General features: G+C 42.8%; 1 protein-coding gene across 1 annotated transcript in view; it reads left to right on the top strand.

Annotated features, from left to right (window-relative positions):
* cct7 (chaperonin containing TCP1, subunit 7 (eta)) overlaps positions 1–16542 on the top strand; it is a 32678-nt gene extending 16136 nt beyond the window's left edge. Inside the window, exons 2-12 of the mRNA XM_080182656.1 lie at positions 2596–2749; positions 3394–3500; positions 3979–4104; positions 4546–4598; positions 5473–5644; positions 6692–6856; positions 8992–9180; positions 10381–10478; positions 13331–13463; positions 14303–14509; positions 16050–16542. Of these exons, the coding sequence (XP_080038782.1) occupies positions 2596–2749; positions 3394–3500; positions 3979–4104; positions 4546–4598; positions 5473–5644; positions 6692–6856; positions 8992–9180; positions 10381–10478; positions 13331–13463; positions 14303–14509; positions 16050–16274 (1629 nt within the window). The 3' untranslated portion in view covers positions 16275–16542. The remainder of the gene's footprint in view (positions 1–2595; positions 2750–3393; positions 3501–3978; positions 4105–4545; positions 4599–5472; positions 5645–6691; positions 6857–8991; positions 9181–10380; positions 10479–13330; positions 13464–14302; positions 14510–16049) is intronic.
* Positions 16543–19829: the final 3287 nt, after the last annotated feature.

Genomic DNA, 19829 nt, shown 5'->3' with positions numbered 1-19829 from the left:
CCTAATTTAGCCCCCCTACATCAAATATTTAAACTAATTATAAGATGGTACATTAAGATAGTAAAATATTCCAAATCACCCACGGGCAATGAGAAACGCACAGTAAACATCAAGGTAAAAGTTTAAGGTGAGCAGCCAAAAGCTTGATTAAGGAAGATGTTAAAAGAGGAAATGGAGCTTGAAGTTTATGGAGGAAATTGGAACTGAGACCAAATACAAAATTTACTGCGGGACTGAAAGATTATTGGTATGCGGTTGTTTTTCAGATTGGATGGCTGTACAGTGATGTTTCCCAGATTTTTATTAGGTCAGCTGCAATTTTTCATGTAGATTTGTGCCCTGGACGTGGTATCCAGGGCTTAATTTCAAAGTTTGCAGATTTGAAACTTGAAATGTAGTCGTGGAGGTAATATTGGGAGAGACAGAGGCCATTTATCCTGTTGAGTCCATGCTGGCTCCCCACAGAGCAATCAAGTTCTCCCCCTCCCATACAATTCTTGTGGCCCTGCGGATCTATCTCTTTGCAGTGGCTGTCCAGTTTCTATTTGAATCATTGACTGTTTCTGCTTCCAGCACCTTGTGGACAGTGATTTCCAGCTCATTGCCATTCATTAGATTATAAAGTTCTTCCTCACATTCCCCTGCATTTTTTGGCCAAAATCTTAAATGTGTTCCCCCTGGCCCTTGTATTGTCAGTTAATGGGAATAGCTGTACTTTCTCTACCTCATCTAAACTTGTCATAATCTTGTACACCTCTATCAAATCTCCCCTCCATTTCCTTTGCTCGAAGGAAAACAACGATAGCTTCTCCAGTCTAGCTTTGTAACTAAGTACGTAAACAATGAGGAGAATCTGATGGACTTCAGAAAAGCATAGACAGAATGGTAAAATGGACAAACGCATGGCAGATGTAATTTAATGCCGAGAAGGAGTACATTTTGACAGGAAGGATGAGAAGTCATGTGAACCAAATGGTATAGTTTTACAGTAGGTGTAGGAACAGAACTTTGGAGTGTTTATACATAAATCTTGTCCAGTATTTTCCCTTCAGCCAATCTAACTAAAAAAAGTATCTGATCATTATTGCACTGTTTGTGTGAGCTATTCTGTACAGAAATTGGCCGCTACATTTCCCCCATGACAACAGCGATTACGCTTTAGAAGTACTTCTTGGTCTGTAAAACACTTTGGGACTTCCTGACACCTTGAAAGGTGCTGAGGAAGTGGCAATTCTTTAGTTTCTCTTTGAAAGTTCAGGACAAGTCGAGAAGCCTGTTATAAAAAAAATCAGACAGTATCTTTGTCTTTATTAGAGGGCTACAAAGACCAGGAAGTTGTGGTTAGGCCTCAGCTGGAGAATGGTGTCCAATTCTGAGCATTACACTTTAGGAATGATGTTAAGGCATGAGAGAAAGTGCTGAAAGATTTAATGGAATGATTATGGGAGAAAGTCCTTGGAGCACGGATGGTTAAGAGGAAATTTGTTAGAGATGTTCAAAATCACAAATAGTTTAGGTTGAGTAATAAAAGAGAAACAGTTTTCAGTGGCCAGGGATTTGGGGAAGCAACCAGAGTTCAGAGTGCAAGGCAGAAGAACCAGAGGTGACATCAGGAAATTTTTTTTTAACATGGTCAGTTAGTGTCATCTGAAATGTGTTGCCTGAAAGCAGATTCAGTAATAACTTTCAAAAGGTAATAGGATAAACCTGTGAAAGAAAGATAAGTGCTGGGTTAAGGAAAGAGCAGGAGACCAATTGGATAGCTTTACTAAACAGCCAGCACAGGTATGATGGGCTCAAAGGCCTATGCTAAATCATTCTATGAAATAAGGCATGATTAATTTCTTCCACTCGGGCGGTACAGTGGCACAGTGGTTAGCACTGCTGCCTCACAGCTCCAGGGACCTGGGTTTGATTCCTGGCTTGGGTAACTGTGTGGAGTTTGCATGTTCTCCCCATGGTCTGCCTGGGTTTCCTCCAGGTACTCCGATTTTCTCCCACACTCCAAAAATATGCGGGTTAAGTTGATTGGTCATGATAAATTGACCCTTATTGTCCTGGGATCCATAGGTTAGAGGGATTAGCAGGGTAAATATGTGGGGTTATGGGGACAGGGCCTGGGATTGTTGTTGGTGCAGGCCTGATGGATCGAATGGCCTCCTTTTGTACTGTAGGGATTCTATGAACTTTGGGAACTTGTGGACATAAAATTATTAAAGAACCAGACAAATAAGAAGAAACTATTTTACTTAGCGGGTTGTCAGGACAGAATGAAATACTCATTGAAGTAGAATCCAGAATAGCTTTTAAAAACAGGAATGGATAAACATTTCCAGCAAGATTTAAAATAATTGGACAGAAGAACAGGGGAGAGTGGACAGCACCTGTAAAGCTAGCAGAGGCACAATGGCCTCCTCCTCTGCTGTAAGATTCTATGATTGTAATACCAGTTTCTTAGTTTATGCTGTTGTCTTCTAGTCTTCTAAAATTTGGTGACATTTAGCACTCTGCACTTGAATCTTCAAAATGTGACTCATTAAATTCATGTGATCCAGTTATGAATGGATTTAATGTAAATGTATTTTTCTTTCCTAGTCCGCACCAGTTATCCTCCTCAAGGAGGGGACTGACACTTCTCAAGGAACTCCACAGCTGGTCAGTAACATTAATGCCTGCCAGGTTATTGCTGAGGCCGTTCGCACCACGCTGGGGCCACGTGGGATGGATAAGCTCATCGTGGACGACAGAGGTAGGGGTACTTTTGGGATATTTTGGCTCAATGTTCCTATCTTTTCCATGACTTAAGAGAGTTAAATCAGCCTTAATTTCATGGGATGGTGGACTAGATTGGAGGGACTTGATGACCTCTTCCTGTTCCTCTGTTACTAAATGTGCGTAACATCAGAATGGCGAGTTCCTGATTGCTGCAGAATAGCTTTCTTATATTTCACAGTGATGTTTGTGGGTATATTTCAGGTTGTTAAATTGACTGCGGCACATTGTGCAACGCAGTGTGAGGAATGGTAACTGCCATTACACCATGCTAAATATAATTGTGAAGATTTAAATCTTCGTGTAGATTCGCCATTAATTTTGTTACTGATATGGCTGCTTTCTGACACCCTTTCTACTGTAACCTTTCAAGTGTGTGCTGCATGCTGTTTGGCCATTAAACTTATCACTACTAGACAAGATGCCATTCCCAAGTGAATTCTGCACATAGATCTTCCTGCAGGAGTCGTCAGACTCAATGTGGATTCATCCTATCATCAGTACAGAGGAGGCTGCTGATATAAATTGTGCTCGCACCATTCTCCAGTTAATCAAACATACGCATTCTAGAAGTTTGGAGGAGCCTTCAGTGCATTTAATGTGAGGTGTTTTTATTTATAGGGAAAGCAACTGTTTCAAATGATGGAGCCACCATCTTGAAGCTGCTCGATGTTGTTCACCCAGCTGCAAAAACCCTTGTGGACATCGCAAAATCACAAGATGCTGAGGTACACTGGAAGAGTACATTTTAATTTCCTCTTTTCCAAATGAGGTCAAAGTGCTCCACCAGATCAGACACAGTGCTCTCTCACCCTAGGAATGTGTCCTTTCACACTCTGGGACAGTAGGTCACACACTGTCCTTTCACACTCTGGGACAGTGGGTCACATGCTCTCCTTTCCCACTCTGGCACAATGTGTCACACGCTCTCCTTTCCCACTCTGGGACAGTAGATTACACGCTGTCCTTTCACACTCTGGGATAGTGAGTCACATGCTGTCCTTTCCCACTCTGGGACAGTGGGTCACACACTGTCCTTTCCCATTCTGGGACAATGGGTCTTGCTGTTTTTTTTGTATATTCTGGGATGGCAGGGAGATGGTGGATTTGGCAATTCTTTTAAATAATCTTTCATGTTTAATAGTTGTTAGGATGAAGTTTGGAATGAATATAACATTAGTATGATGACTCTGTGTCTCTTTCCAGGTGGGTGATGGAACTACTTCTGTTACCCTTCTTGCTGCCGAATTCCTGAGACAGATCAAATCATACGTGGAAGAGGGACTTCATCCCCAGATTATCATCCGATCCTTCCGTAGGGCCACACAGCTGGTAATAATGGCTTTTCCTTTATAACGGGCTGGTTATGATTTAAAGGGTTCCTTGGATATTCAATATTACTTAGAAAAATTGAGAAACTGGTTAGTTATCCTGTCATTTCTTTCGTGCAGCCCTCCCAGTGTCCTTTGCTGAATATTTGACCTGATTTCAATCAATCTATAATGATTTACAACTTCAACTTGGATTTATATAGCACTATTATTGTGTGGTTTCATGAGTTATTGATGTGGTTAATATGGCAGAAACTTGATTTTGTTTGATTCACTGCAACAAATATTTCCTCCATTTTCCCTTATTTTATCAGCACTTTGCAAGCAAAAGTTTAATTAGTTCTGCTGACATTGGATATAAGCTGGTGTGTAATGGAGTGTGGAGACTGAGAAGCCCTAAAGAGCTCTTGTAATTGATTCTGATTCATCTCTTCTGGTATAGGCCTTGGAAAAAATCAAAGCCATTGCTGTAACTGTGAAGAAAGACAACAAGGAGTAAGTATAAAATATATATATATATATGTCCACGGACTCTCATAACTACCTGGACTAAACATTGCCTTGTCCTGGTTCCTTTAAGGATCTCCTCCAGTCTCCCAGTTTCTCTGTATCCATTGCATATGTTCTGACAAAGCCGTCTTCCATCCCAGTGCTTCTGATATTTTTCTTTACCTCAGTTACTGAATCCCTGTCACTGTGGCTGACAGTACCCTCAATCCTATCTACCTCATTTCACACACTTTTACTTTCACCCCTTTTCTTCCCTTCCATGTCATGTTAGAATTCCCCTTGTCCTTACCATTCACCCAACCAACTCAACATTCAAGGGATCACCCTCTCCCATTCCATCACCTCCAGCAACATGTTCCCTACCCTGGTTTCAGCATTCCCAAAGGAATGTTCCCTCCATGACACTATGGTCTACTGTTCAGTCAGTCCTTCCCATTCACGCTGCACCTTCCAGTTACAAGTGCAGGAGATGCCTCTGCCTTGAACTGCTGCAGTGTTAAGCTGCTTCCACATTGCTGTTAGGTAAGGATTCCAGAATTTTGCTGAAGTGCTTATGTGCACTTCAAGTCAGGATGATCTTTGTCTTTGAGATGATTATGTTCCATGCACCCTCTGGCCTTGTCCTTAATGGTAGAAGTAATGAATTTGAAAGGTGTGGTTAAAGAAGCCTTGGACATTGCTGCATTACATCCAATAGATAGCTCACACTGCAGCCACAGTACAGTAAAGGTGTGTCAGTTCTGCCAATCAAGTAGACTTGTTTGTAGTGCCATTGAAGGCTGGATGCAGATGTTGGATAAACTTGTTTGAATGCTGGTCATTTCAATGCATACTATTTAAACTTGTTTCACCCTTGCAGAGATCAGAGAGCGCTTTTTGAGAAATGCGCTGCTACTGCCCTCAGCTCCAAATTGATTGCCCTTCAGAAAGGTTTCTTCTCCAAGATGGTGGTGGATGCAGTCATGATGTTGGATGACCTTCTCCCACTGAAAATGATTGGGATCAAGAAAGTTCAAGGAGGTGGTTTGGAGGTTGGTGTTTGGCAGCATTAACTGTATACATCAAATTCTTTCTCCTGCTGGAAGGAAATACAAAAATAATTTATGTAGCTCCCCAAGGGCTTAGTGAATCCTTTTCAAAAATCTGTTCTTTTGATTTGGAAAGATTTAGCATACCTTTCTTACTTTTGTATGCTGAACCTCTATAAAGCTACTTTATTTATCTATTTGATAAGCCACCATAAAATATTTGTGTACATTAATCCCCAGGTTTGTTGCTGCATCACATTTAAAATTCTGTTTGAAGTGTTTCATCATTGCATCACATCTTTGTATTATGTTTCAGTCGTCATGCCCATTTCACCAGTCTGTGCTCTCCTGAAGTCTACAACTATCTTCCTTTTACTATGTGTCCAAGCTTTGTGTCATCTGCATTCATGCCCTGTATAATTGTACAGGTAATTCAAAAAGAAATACCAAGGTATACCTGCTTCCAGTCTGAAAAATATGGCGCAGTGGTTAGCACTGCTGCCTGACAGTGCCAGGGACCTGGGTTCGATTCCCAGCTTGGGTAACTGTCTGTGTGGATTCTGCACGTTTTTCCCATGTCTGCGTGGGTTTCCTCCGGGTGCTCTGGTTTTCTCTCAGTCCAAAAGATGTGCTGGTTAGGTGGATTTGCCATGTTAAATTCTCCCTCAGTGTCCCCGAGCTGGTGCTGGAGTGTGGTGACTAAGGGACTTTTGCAGTAACTTCATTGCAGTCTTAATGTAAGCCTACTTGTGACACTAATAAATAAACTTAAAAATTCAGAAATTAGGATGGGGTTGAAGGGAGGTTTCAGTGAGTGTGTTTGTAGTTATGTATAACATGGTAATGTAATACATTGTAATGTATAGGTAACATTTGGAAACTATTGGTTTATTTACAAGCACTGGAGGACCATACATCAACTGTATTTCACCTCAATCTTCAATAAATAGTACCAAATAAATGGAAACTAAAGCCTTTGTTTTTTTAAATTGCCGATTTCAGTGAATTTTGCTTGTCTGTGTTCTTACACATGCTTGGTATTGATCACAGGAATCTCAGCTGATAGCTGGTGTCGCCTTCAAGAAAACATTCTCTTATGCTGGGTTTGAAATGCAACCCAAGAAGTATGAAAAACCAAAAATCGCACTGCTGAATGTGGAATTGGAACTCAAAGCCGAGAAGGATAATGCAGAGGTTCGGGTGAACAGTGTTGAGGTCAGTGCTTTTGAGGGCAGAACGGTGAGTGTCATTGCATTGGCATGAGTTTTCATTCTATTGTGAACTTGTGCGGAGTGGGTGGGACCTTCTGGCTGAGGTGCTCCTCATGTCTGCTTTTCAGTAACTTCTGTAGAGTGCATGTGACGAATACCCTGAACCCTTCTTAGAGTCACTACGTAGAATCGTCTAGTAACTAATTTCAATATTGGAAAGCTATTAGTACCTAGAGCATCACACCCAGAAGGAGAAGGCTCTTCATTAAGAAGGAAAAGATTAAAATTGGTGGATGTGGAATATCTAGAGTTTGTACTCTCAGTAGGGAGTGAGTTGTGTCACAGACATCTAACTGTTTCCTTCAAAATGCACATTGATTTGAGTGGTCTATCCTATCCTGAGTTATACAGAGGAATGCTACGTTATATTCTGTATCTGTAAAGTGACTGAATGCAGCTTTAATGAGCTAGTCCCGTTGTTTGCTTCATTGTAACTATTGTCAGGCAATTCTCAAATCCTTTCATAGGCATTGTGCACTTCCTCAGTATATCTCCAGTTTATTCATCCCACAGCAATTTGCAAACTACTTTGTTAATCACCATACATTGCACGTGGTAATATTATTTCTGTGTATCAAGTGTGCATGATATGAAATGTATAGGGTTAATAGTTACAGATAAATGGCAAGATGTGTTGATATTAGCTGACTGATTCTACCTGTGGCTTGGTGATTTCTCTGTTCACTCCACTCCTTTCTGCTGTGTCTCTATTTTAAAAATTTACAAGTTGCAGGATACTGGATTGTCTCAGGAGTTTGACTTTTCATCTTGAGAAGCTGGATTTACATCGAGGCTATGCTAATGGAGTGAAAGTTTCCTTTTACTACTAACTGTGGGAGTCCTCTGTAGAGTGGATATGCAGGCCCACTACACACAACTGCCCCTTATTACCCATTAATTGACTTCTTTGAGAGGCACAGGATGTCTAGTGTGAGAAATGCCACATTTTTTCAGTAAGGACTGCTTGGTGCCGAGTCTGGAGGCCTATTCACGAGCCTTGTCCTTGCTCTTTCAGTGTCATATTCTGCATTTGTTAGAAGTTGTACTTTCGTGTATTACCAGTATTACCCAGTATATGAAAAGAGAGAAGCTGGAACTATACTATAATTCCAAGGGGGCCAAGTTGGATTTGAGCTGTTTTGGGGAGACTTATAGTGTACTTCACTCTCACTATCGAAAAAACAAAACTCTTGGAGTTTCAGTCAAGGTCTTTATTACGATCTATAGTGTAAGCTGGCCTCTGCTCTAATTAGTGCACCAGGGAGAGCCTTGATTCAAAAATTGTACAGACATTTATAGTTGAGATTCAATTACAATAAATTAACATATGCCAATCAAAAGATGTACATTTAAACAGGAGATTTCTATATTCACTCACAATTAACAATTGTGATTACATAATATTTAATATAAGGGTATAGTTGTTCAATTACAACTGATGCACATCACCCTAATTATATCACCAAACTCATACTACTTTCTATTTATTACCTTCCAGACACAATTATAAAAGCTACATTTCTAACCAGTGGTACATCATGTCCTCCTATGTTCATTGTCCCTTGTTAAAACAGATATTAGCAAGCCGCAGCTGTGCACAATTCAATGGAGACCTTGTATGTCTGTTGTGTGACTAAGGCCTTGTAACTAGAAGTTTTATGGTCTTGACTCTAGTCTAGGCCTACTTTAATCAAAAGCTGTGGTTTTCTCATTGTTTTCCTGTGCAATTCAGTGTCGCAGATTACCTGATTTTTAAACTTGTGTGATTATTAATCCTTTCAAGCTGATTAGATCGACTGTGTTTGCTGAGGGGTTGAGAATGATTTCTCCAGTAAGAAGTATTGGGGATAATGAGGAGGACTGGCTTACCCCAGTCCAACGCTGGCATCTCCACATAATGATTTCTCCATCATGGCTTAGGAATTGAGCAGTGGGCAGTGACCTCATGTCTTAGCTTTTGCTGGATATGGCCTGGGTAATAAAGGTCCAGTGTAGTAATCTATTTCCTCTTAACATTGTGTTATACAGACTGTTCACACACACTTACCATTAAATACTCAGGATTCCTTTTGTTTCTAGGATTATCAAGCCATTGTTGATGCAGAGTGGAATATCCTTTATGATAAGCTTGAGAAAATCCATCTGTCCGGGGCCAAGGTCGTGCTGTCCAAGCTTCCTATTGGAGATGTGGCGACACAGTATTTTGCAGACAGGGACATGTTCTGCGCTGGCAGGGTCCCAGAAGAGGATCTCAAGCGGACTATGATGGTCAGTGAATTTATGGAGTTGAACGGCATAATTTTTGAATGGCAATGTGCTGCCAGAATCACTTAGTAATTTCTGCTGCGGATCTAGGAATGGAAACTGGCCAAGCTCATTGACAGACTTGTGAGCAGCACATTGGAGTGAATCCTTCTCTAATGGAACCACCCATGCTGAGTGAATCCACTCTCAAATAGAACCAACCAATGCTGAGTGAATCCTCTGTAATGGAACCAGCCCATGATGAGTGAATCCACTGTCTAAGGGAACCAGGCCATGATGAGTAAATCCACTCTCTAATGGAACCAGCCCATGATGAGTGAATCCACTGTCTGAACCAGCCCAGGCTGTAGTCTGTCAATAGTGCACATTGATGTGTTGGCTTATTGAAAATGTGTAGCCAGTATTAAAACCACTGTATGTTATAACAAAGATTAATTGTAGGCAAAAGAGTGGGTAAGGAATTGTTGAATTTGAGATACTGTACAATATTCCCAGTACAATTGTACAATACTGTACAGTTTCAAAATTCCCCCCTTTTGTTGGGAGGCTAATGCTAACCCTTGCTGCTTACATGGATATCAGCAGCCTTTCAGTTAAGTCGTGTGACCCTGGATAGAAATACCAATTGGCTGTTTGACTACAGGGAACATCAGAGCCAAACCTAATCTACACTCATTGTTTAGTGTGTCAGTAAAGCAATCCAGGAACGGTTGTGACTGATTGCTCCACTCAGGGGTCACAGACAGACATAGATTCAGCCTTTTTAAAAGGCCTTTGTCCAGTTTGCTTGCAAGAAAAGCATTTGCTGCCCATTCCTACATGTTCTTTGACTTAATGGCTTGTTAGGCCATTTCAGAAAGAAGTTAAGAGTCAATCATATTGATGTGGATCTGGAGTCACATGTAGGCCAGATCAGGTAAGGACAATTTCCTTCCCTAAAGGACATTAGTGAATCTGATGGGTTTGTACAACAATCAATGACAGTTTTGTCACAGCCATTACTGAGGCTAGCTTTCAATTCCAGATATTTTATGAGTTAAATGTATTAATGGAATTTGAAAGCACGTCCTGAAAGCATTAGTTTGGGCGTCTGGATTGTCAGTCCAGTGACATTACTATTATGCCCTTGTCTGTCCACATACTAATGGAAGAGGTACAGGTATTGGTTCTCTGCAATCATTTGTGTTTTTGTCTTTCTTTTAGGCCTGTGGTGGTTCCATTCAGACGAGCGTTAATGCCTTGACAGGTGATGTATTGGGACAGTGTGCACTTTTTGAGGAGGTCCAGGTTGGAAGTGAAAGGTACAACTTTACACTTGGTGCTCTATCTACCAGATTTATAGACTGAATCTGCTCTTGTTGGTATTTGCATCACTCAGCAGGTCTAACATGTAGTAGATCTGGGTGTACAGGTACACAAGTCACTGAAAGTGGCAGCGCAGGTGGAGAAGGTAGTCAAGAAGGCATACGGTATGCTTGCCTTCATCGGCTGGGGCACTGAGTTTAAAAATTGCAAGTCATGTTGCAGCTTTATAGAACCTTAGTTAGATCGCATTTGGAATATAGTGTTCAATTCTGGTCGCCACACTACCAGAAGGATGTGGAGGCTTTGGAGAGGGTACAGAAAAGATTTATCAGGATGTTGCCTGGTGTGGACGGCATTCGCTATGAAGAGAGGTTGGAGAAACTTGGTTTGTTCTCACTGGAATGATGAATGTTGAGGGGCAACCTGATAGAAGTCTTCAAGACTGAGGGGTATGGACAGAGTGGAAAGTCAGAAGCTTTTTCCCAGTGTGGAAGCGTCAATTACCAGGTGTAATGTGTGAGGGGCAAGGTTTAAAGACGATGTACAAGGCAAGTTTTTTGCACAGAGGGTGGTGGGTGCCTGGAACTTGCTGCCAGGGGAGTTAGTGGAAGCAGATACGATAGTGACTTTTAGGGGCTGCCTGGGCAAATACATGAATAGGATGGGAATGGAGGGATATGGTCCCCAGAGGCGTTGGTTTTAGTTCAGTCAGGCAGCATGGTCAGCACAGGCTTGGAGGGCCGAAGGGCCTGCTCCTGTGCTGTAATTTTCTTTGTTCTAGAATGTTCTCACAGGGACACAGCTTTGATTCCTGGTTTGGATCATTGTCTGTATAGAGTCTGCATGTTCTCCCCATGTCTGTGTGGGTTTCCTCCCTCATTTTGAAAAGCATGCTGGTTAGGTGCATTGACCCGAACAGGCACAGGAGTGTGGAGACTTGGGGAATTTCACAGTAACTTCATTTCAGTGTTAATGGAAGCCTGATTTGCGACTAATAAATAAGCTTTAAAAAACTTTAGCGTATGTTGCATGTAATATAAATCAGTCATTACACTGAGATACACATTAGAGCCTTCAAAAGTGCTGACAGTGGATTGCTGGATGAAGTGGGGTGATGATGGTTCAGGTGCAACTTGGGGCTGCTTCTTATTCAGATAAAAGATCTGGATTCAGAAACTGCATGAAAATTCATTAAGTTTCAAGGGCAATGTAATTAAAAAGGCAGGGAGAAATTACTGAAAGAGTGAAAATGGCATGTAAGTGGCAAAACAAATGTGAAGTTCTACATATAGGAATAGATGATGAAACAAGAGGTCTCAGTAAACATGTCCACCCTATGCAGATCAGCAATCGGTAAAACTACCCAGCATAATCAATTAAATGTCAGAAAAGGTAGTATTTTTTATTCTGGTTAAGTTTTGGTAACGAAGAAGCTGAGATATTAAAGCACTGAATATAGTGACAAGGAGAATCACAAAGCTGGGAACTAGTGTCAAAAGGAAGGGTGGAGAAACTTGGGATATTCCATCTGAAAAGGCAGTGATTGCATTGTAATACTATATATGGAATAGTTTTGGTATGGGAAATGTTAACCTGAGATATTATTTGAAATTAAACTGCAAGTAGAACAAGGGGCATAGAGTCAATTAGTAAAAGATAAATTCAAGTCACCAGAAGCAACAGTGTGCCCAGATTGCCTGGTCTAAAGTCCATTATAACAAGCACCTGCAAAAGAGGCTTTTGGTCTCTACCACGAAACATGGCGACATGTTTGACAAAAATAACCTTAAAACCTGAGAGACGCAAATGGTCAGTAGAATGTGGGACATCCAACAGCACACAGACACCAATGACAGGCGCAGTTTCCTCTTGGGAACAAAGGACATGGGAGCCGGAGTTGGCCATTCAGCTCATGGAGCCTGCTGAACCATTCGAACAGATCATGACTGATCATCTAGCTCAAGTCACCTTCCTGTGCTACCTCCATTTTCCTTAGTGTTATTTGTATCCAGAAATCTATTGATTTCTGCTCTAAATGTATTCCACAGCCCTCGGGGGTAGAGAATTCCAAAGATTCCCCACCTGAGAGGAGAAATTCCTCCTTATCTCAGTCTTTTGGCCTTTTGGTTTCTTCCACTGAGAAACTTCACACTTGTTCACATTATATTTCACCTGCTGTGTTCTCACACATTTACTTAGCCTGACCAGGTCTCCTTGAAACCTCCTTGGACCTTCCTCACAACTTAGTTTTGGGAGAGAAAACAAAGATGGGATAGGTTGTAACTGTACATTTCTGCAGCATCATCTTAGAAAAAGGGGGAGTTAATTATTTTGGGGCTAGGCTGAATTGAGGTTGAATTTGAAAACAGTCACGGACAGGATACTATTTTACATCTAGACTTCTATCTGGCAATGTGAAATAGGCAATAGCAGGAGGGTGTATCTATTAACAGAATTGTGACAGTGGAGGAATGCTGATTGCAGTGTGTTTAAACAGTTACCCACTTGGGCCAGTATCCATTTCAGGTAAGTGGGGTGGAGGCTTCCTCATGTCTGACAGGGCTCTTGTCTGACGTGATCCGGGAACGTAGGATGTAGGAGACGGAGTAAGCGGTTGATTTCTTTGAACCTGCTGTGCCATTTGATATTCTAAATGGTCTCAGCCTAGTTTTCAGTGGGTCAACAGCACAAAGCCACCTATAATGTGATTATTCTTTCATCAGCATGTGCATTCCTCACTTACACAACTGCAGCCTTCACATTCTGGTTTTGAAGCGTTCAGCTGGTGATAGTTCTTGTTCATTGGGTCAACAACAGAATTGTGACCTCTTCTTGTACCACTTTCCAGATACAACTTCTTCACTGGGTGCCCCAAGGCCAAGACCTGTACCATCATCCTTCGAGGAGGTTCAGAGCAGTTTATGGAGGAGACTGAGCGTTCCCTTCACGATGCAATAATGATCGTTCGACGGGCCATCAAGGTGAGGAAATAAAATTAACCTGATCTAAAAGCAAAATACTGCAGATGCTGAAAACCTGCAATAAAAATGCAGGATACATTCAGCAGATCTGGCAGCATCTATGGAGAGAGAAAAATAGAGTTAATTTTTCGTGTTCATGGCCTCTGCTACAGAAATATGATCAGTTATATACTGGCGGGGTAAAATGGAAAGTCAGTGATTGTTTGGAATTCAGGAGAGATTGACAAAGATGTTGTGGATGTAAAACAAAAGGGCTGCTAATACCATTAGAGACAGCGGCAAAGGTAGGATAGCAGAATATGTAATTAGTTACATTTGGAGATCTAGACACTGTTTGGATCCTGGCTTTGCTGGTGTTTTTCGGCCCTGCTCATCCACCTGATGATGTGTCTATTGCCCCCCTTTTTAAAATGCACAGAATGTCATTCACTACAGAGAGTAAGGCTGGCTGTGCAGCTTGCAAGCTTCACACCGGTTTTCTCACCTCACCCAACACCCTGTGCGTTTATGGGAAGATTCCGCCCATTAGTTTTTACAATAGTTGTTGGTTTTGTGATCACCATCACTGAGACTAGCTTTCACTTCCAGATTTTATTAATTTAAATTCCACCAGCTGTTGTGGTGGAATTATTTGGACCCGTGTGATCAGAGCTGAGTGGGTTACCCCAGTATATGTTGTTCAGCCTATCCCCATGCTGAGGTGTGGGCCCATCTTGTTGTGTTGTTCGGTTGGTATGTCTTTTTTGACATGTGGCAGTGAGTTTCGGCAATAAAGCAAAATACTTAGCCTGGCACTGGGACGCTCGGGTGTCTGATCACTTATTGCTGTGTATTTGCAGAATGACTCTGTTGTTGCTGGAGGAGGTGCTATTGAGATGGAAATCTCCAAATACCTGCGCGATTATTCCAGGACCATCCCTGGCAAACAGCAGCTGCTGATTGGGGCGTATGCCAAGGCTCTAGAGGTGATCCCACGACAGCTGTGCGACAATGCTGGCTTTGATGCCACAAACATTCTCAACAAACTACGTGCCAAACATGCTCAGGTAAGGACAGGTTCTCTAGCCACCCTCTTCACATTGCTCTGTTACTCTAGTCTGACTGAATCCTCTCCAGTTACATTGCATGTCCCTGACAGATTCTTGCCATTCATTTCCTGCTGATTGGCTGTTACCTACCCCAAATTTTTCTCTTTTTCCCAGAATCTTTACCACGTAGTAGCAGGCTTATTGACAAATCGAGTGTGCAAGGGCCCTCTGAAAGGGCATGCTATCTAGACCCCTTCCCCTATCTTGCACAGTCTTACTTTCCAGATAGCAATCCGATGCCCTTTTGAATACCTCGATCGAACTTGCCTCTGCCACCCCCTCATGAAGTTCCAGACACCAATCAATCTCTGGATTTAAAAAAATCCTCGTATTATTTTTACTTTGGCTGTTATTTTGAAACTAGTACTTGTGCTCTGTTGAGTGGGAACAGTTTTTCACTATGTACCCTACCCTAAGGATCATGAATACCTCTATCAAGCTTCTCAGCCGCCTTTTCTCCAAGGCAAACAGACCCAACCTCTTCAAACTGTCTTCATGGTTCTTTATCCTTGGAATTATTCTTGTGGATCTTCTCTGCACTCTCTCCAGTACCTTTGCAACCTTCCTCAAGAATGGTGTCTGAACTGGACACAGTACTCCTGATGAGGCCTAACTGGCATCTTACACAAGTTAAACATGACCTCCCTATTCTTGTACTCAGTGCCTCTATTAATAAGGCCTATATCAGACTAGAATAAGTATTGAAAGTTGATAGGCTGAACCATTTGAGATGGAGGAGCTTTCCCTGGGCTGGAAGAAAGTGGGATCCTGTATTGCTGGGTCTGGCATTATGGTGGAGAGGGGTAAACTGGGAGGTTGATATGTGTGATGCGGGGAACAGGGGCTGCGTGTGTGGTGGGAAAGGGGAGCGGGGAATAAGGCTCTGGGCTGTGTGCGTGATGGGGAGATGGGAGCGGAGAATAGGGCTCTGGGTCGAATGTGTGACGGGGAGTGTGCAAATAGGGCTCTGGGCTGCGTGTGTGGTGGGGAGAGGGGAATGGGAAACGGGGTTCTGAGCTGTGTGTGAGATGGGGAAAGGGGAGTGGGGAACAAGGCTCTAGGCTGTGTGTATGAGATGGGGAGAGGAGAGCGGGGAACAGTTGTCTGGGTGTGTGTGTGATTGGGAAATGGGGAACAGGGCTGAGCTATGTGTGTGATGGGGAGCGGAGAACAGGGCTCTGGGCTGTTGTGTGATGGGGAGAGGGGAGTGGGGAACAGGGTTCTGGGCTGTGTGAGATGGGGAGAGGGAAGTGGGGACCAGGGTTCTGGGCTGTTGTGTGATGGGGAGAGGGGAGTGGAGAACAGGGCTCTGGGTGTGTGTGATGGGGGAGCAGGGAACAGGATATGTGAGATTTAAGGTGGGTTGCATTGGACTACGGAAGTGGAAATGATGCACGAAATGTTTTGCTGAGCATTCGCTGCTCTGAGTGAATAATGTAATTTCTGAAGGAGATGTTTTACTGGGTGCTGTTCTTATCTCCTGTCTGCTTTTTAACAGGGTGGAATGTGGTATGGAGTTGATGTGAACAATGAAGACATTGCTGATAATTTTACGGCCTGTGTGTGGGAGCCTGCCATTGTGCGCATCAATGCCCTCACCGCTGCCTCAGAAGCAGCATGCCTGATCCTGTCCGTCGATGAGACCATCAAGAACCCACGTTCCACTGTGGATTCATCTGCCATGCCAAAGGGCCGAGGCAGAGGCAGACCACATGCCCACTGAGGCAGCATGGGCAGTGGATTGCTGCTTGGTCTGACCTGGCACTTCTATCTTGCAGCTGCCGTGTGCAGTAACTACTGAAGCTGCAAAGTCCAGGCAGCACCATCAGTCTGTTCACCAAGCTGTGCACACTGCAAGTGGCTTCCTCACATTGTTAGCTCCAGGTTCACACCCTAGCAACAGCAGCATTTAGCTTTATTTATTATTTTCATCATTTTTATTGTTGGATAAAAATGTGTCTTGTGAGAAATAAAGTTCCAGTTAACGGGCAGCAGAGTTGTTTTGACCCTTTATTGTGGTGTGAGATCCTTGTTTTCTATATGACTGAAGTTTGCAGCGCAGAAAGAGGCCATTCCCCCCACCCTCCCATCCCACTCATACAATCCTAGCAACATTTTCTCTCTATTCTACATCACAATTCTGTGCTCTCCCCATACCTGTAGATATCTTGAAACCAATTAAGACCACGGTAAAGAGAAATATGTTCATTCAACTATTTGTCAATCCTTGGAATTCTCAAAGCCCCCACAGAGGCTTTGGGTGATCAGTCATTGAGGATATTCAGAACTATGAGGACTAATTTTTTGGACATTATGAAATATGGGGATTTGGTGAGTCTGAAAAACGACAACGGACAGGAGGTGGCTTCACGAACATCCAACCTTCTCAATGAACTTACAAAACAAAACGGCAAATTTACTTTGGCCAGAAATGCAGAGTGGATGATCTTGGTCAACGTCCTGCAAAGTCATCGCCTTTGTAACCCAGAGCTGTTGGCACACCCCATGTTGCAGAAATAGGAGTTATTTTCATTCACAGGTTGTGGGTGTTACTGGCAAAACCAGTATTAATGTCTATACTGAACTACCCTTTAGATGGTGGTGATGAGATCCTTTCTTGAATGCCACTGAGTGGCTTGCTAGGCCAATTTGGAGAGCAGTAAAAAAAAACCAAATTGCTGTGGCTCTGGAGTCACATGTGGGCCAGACCCGGTAAGTATGGCAGATCTCCTTCCCTAAAGGACATGGCAATGCAATAGTTTCATGGACAATGTAGTCTTACCAAGGTCAGTCTTCCATTGCCAAGCACAGTGTGTTTGAAATGCTGTTCAGAGGCTGTGGAGTGCAGGTCAACCGCAAGTCTTTAGACTGCCGGCCAGAGAGGAGCCAGCTAGGATTGAATGCCACGCTCCTTCCCTATTGGATGAGCCTCCTCCTAATAGGGGAGCTCATTTTCTACGTGACCCATGGCTCTCAGAACAGTCACTAATTTATTGATTCATGGGACACTGGCGCTTCTGGCTAGCCAGCATTCATTGCCATCCCTAGTTGCCCTTGGAGGGCAGTTGAGAGTCAACCACATTGCTGTGGCTCTGGAGTCACGTGTAGGCTAGGCCAGGTAAGGAGGGCAGATTTCCTTCCTTAAAGGATATTAGTGAACCAGATGGGTTTTTCCAACAATCGACAATAGTTTCATGGTCATCATTAGATTCCTAATTCTAAATATTATTGGATTCAGATTCCACCATCTGCTGTGGCGGGATTCGAATTCAGATCTCTCCAGAACATTAGCTGAGTTTCTGGATTAATAGTCTAGTGATAATACCACTTGGCCATCACTTCCCTGTCACCATTGCTGTTTCCATGTGTATATATTACTATATCAACTGAACTTCAGTTCCCTAGCTGCCTCGGTAGAGCTAAGCTCATGCCTCTGGGATGTTAATCCAATGATATAACCACGAAGTGGCTATATTCTGTGTGATTTCTGCTAACAATCCTGCTGTAATGCTGAATATTTGGAAGCCCAGCAACAATACTGCATCTATCTGACAGTGTGGAAGTTTCCCCAATATGTTCACAGAAAAGCAGCAATAAATATAAGCTGGCCAAATACTTTATCCATCACCCAGTGTCAGACAGTAATGGAAGCATGGAACTTGATTATATCAACAAGAAGCCTCAGTAAAAATGGGAGTCAAATGGGGCACCGTCCTCCTGTCACACACAAAGAAATGCCTGTGGCTGTCGCAGCCTGAGGTTATTTCCAGAGGAGGTCTTCAGGGAACCATCCTGAGCCCAGCCATCTTCAACTCTTCCATTAATATGTAGTTAAGCACATTATTTAGCATGCTCCATCAACATACAGTCAGGACCAAATGAGAAGCCAGTGCGTTGCTTATAGAGTATATTTGCATGAAAAGAATTTTTGTGACAGGATGTATGGGAGAGAGATGTGGGGTGAGATTTTCCAGCCTCCCAGCCACGTGTCTCCTGCCAGCAGGAGGTGGTGCATTGTTTGCTAGTGGCGGGGTTACAGGGATTGGGGAGGGGGTGTTGGTAGCACTGAATAAAATGCTTTTGGAGAGTCGGAAGAGATTTGATGGGCCAAAAGGCCTTCTGCACTGTAGGAATTCTATAGAGGCTGTAAGGCCTTGCTGGGGAGTGTTGCTGATCTCAGATCCTGAGGGTATGTAGGATTCACTGGGTGATGTAATTCTCTTGTACTCAGTTAATTATGAAATATCTTAGCTCATTCTGCATTGCCAAATAGAGTTTGCTGAATGAGGTAAGACACTGGTTAACAGCCTTAAGGTGGAAACGTTTCCCCACAGTGCTTGTGCATGATTATTTCAATCTGAATCTTTGATAATATGGTGGGGAGGCTGTTATTGAAATTTAAGCCATAAAGTATCTCCAATCCTGGATAATGTTGGTATCTTAAGAGTTGATGGAACTGATTTGCTCTGCAGTGATTAGGCCACTAGATGGCTCCATTGAATCACAGCAGGACGGTGAAGAAAGCGGAGATTTATTTAAATAAATGTGCCATTCTTTAGACATTTGTCTCACTCTTCCGCAGCCCTCCCCAAGGTACTAAACTCAGTCCAGAACCAGCGGGATCCAGCACCTCAACAACAACAACAACTTGTGTTTCTGTAGCACCTTCAATGTAAAATGTTTCAAGATGCTTCACATTGGAGCATCATTTCAGCATTCAGGGAGGGCAAATGACCAAAAACTTAATCAGAATTTTAGAAATGTCTGCAAAGAGGAAAACAAGTTTGGAAAGCTGGAGAGATTTAGGGAGAGAATTCAAAGCTCGGACAGCTGCAGGAAACACCATCAAAGATTTGATTTGATTTGATTTATTATTGTCACATGTATTAACATACACTGAAAAGTATTGTTTCTTGTGTGCTATACAGATAAAACATACTGTTCATAGAGAAGGAAAGAAGAGGGCGCAGAATGTAGTGTTACAGTCATAGCTAGGGTGTAGAAAAAGATCAACTTAATGTGAGGTAAATCCATTCAAAAGTCTGACAGCAGCAGGGAAGAAGCTGTTCTTGAGTCGGTTGGTACGTGACCTCAGACTTTTGGATCTTTTTCCCAACGGAAGAAAGTGGAAGAGAGAATGATCGGAGTGCGTGGGGTCCTTAATTATGCTGGCTGCTTTTCTGAGACAGTGGGAAGTGTAGACAGAGTCAATGGGTGGGAGGCTGGTTTGCGTGATGTGACATTCACCACCTCTTGCGGTGCTGGATGAATTAAAATT

This window comes from Carcharhinus amblyrhynchos, unplaced genomic scaffold (assembly GCF_965287045.1).
Source record: "Carcharhinus amblyrhynchos unplaced genomic scaffold, sCarAmb.v2.hapA scaffold_77, whole genome shotgun sequence".
Lineage (NCBI taxonomy): Eukaryota > Metazoa > Chordata > Chondrichthyes > Carcharhiniformes > Carcharhinidae > Carcharhinus > Carcharhinus amblyrhynchos.
Note: the sequence above shows the minus strand (reverse complement) of the source record. Positions and strands in the feature narration are given on the sequence as shown.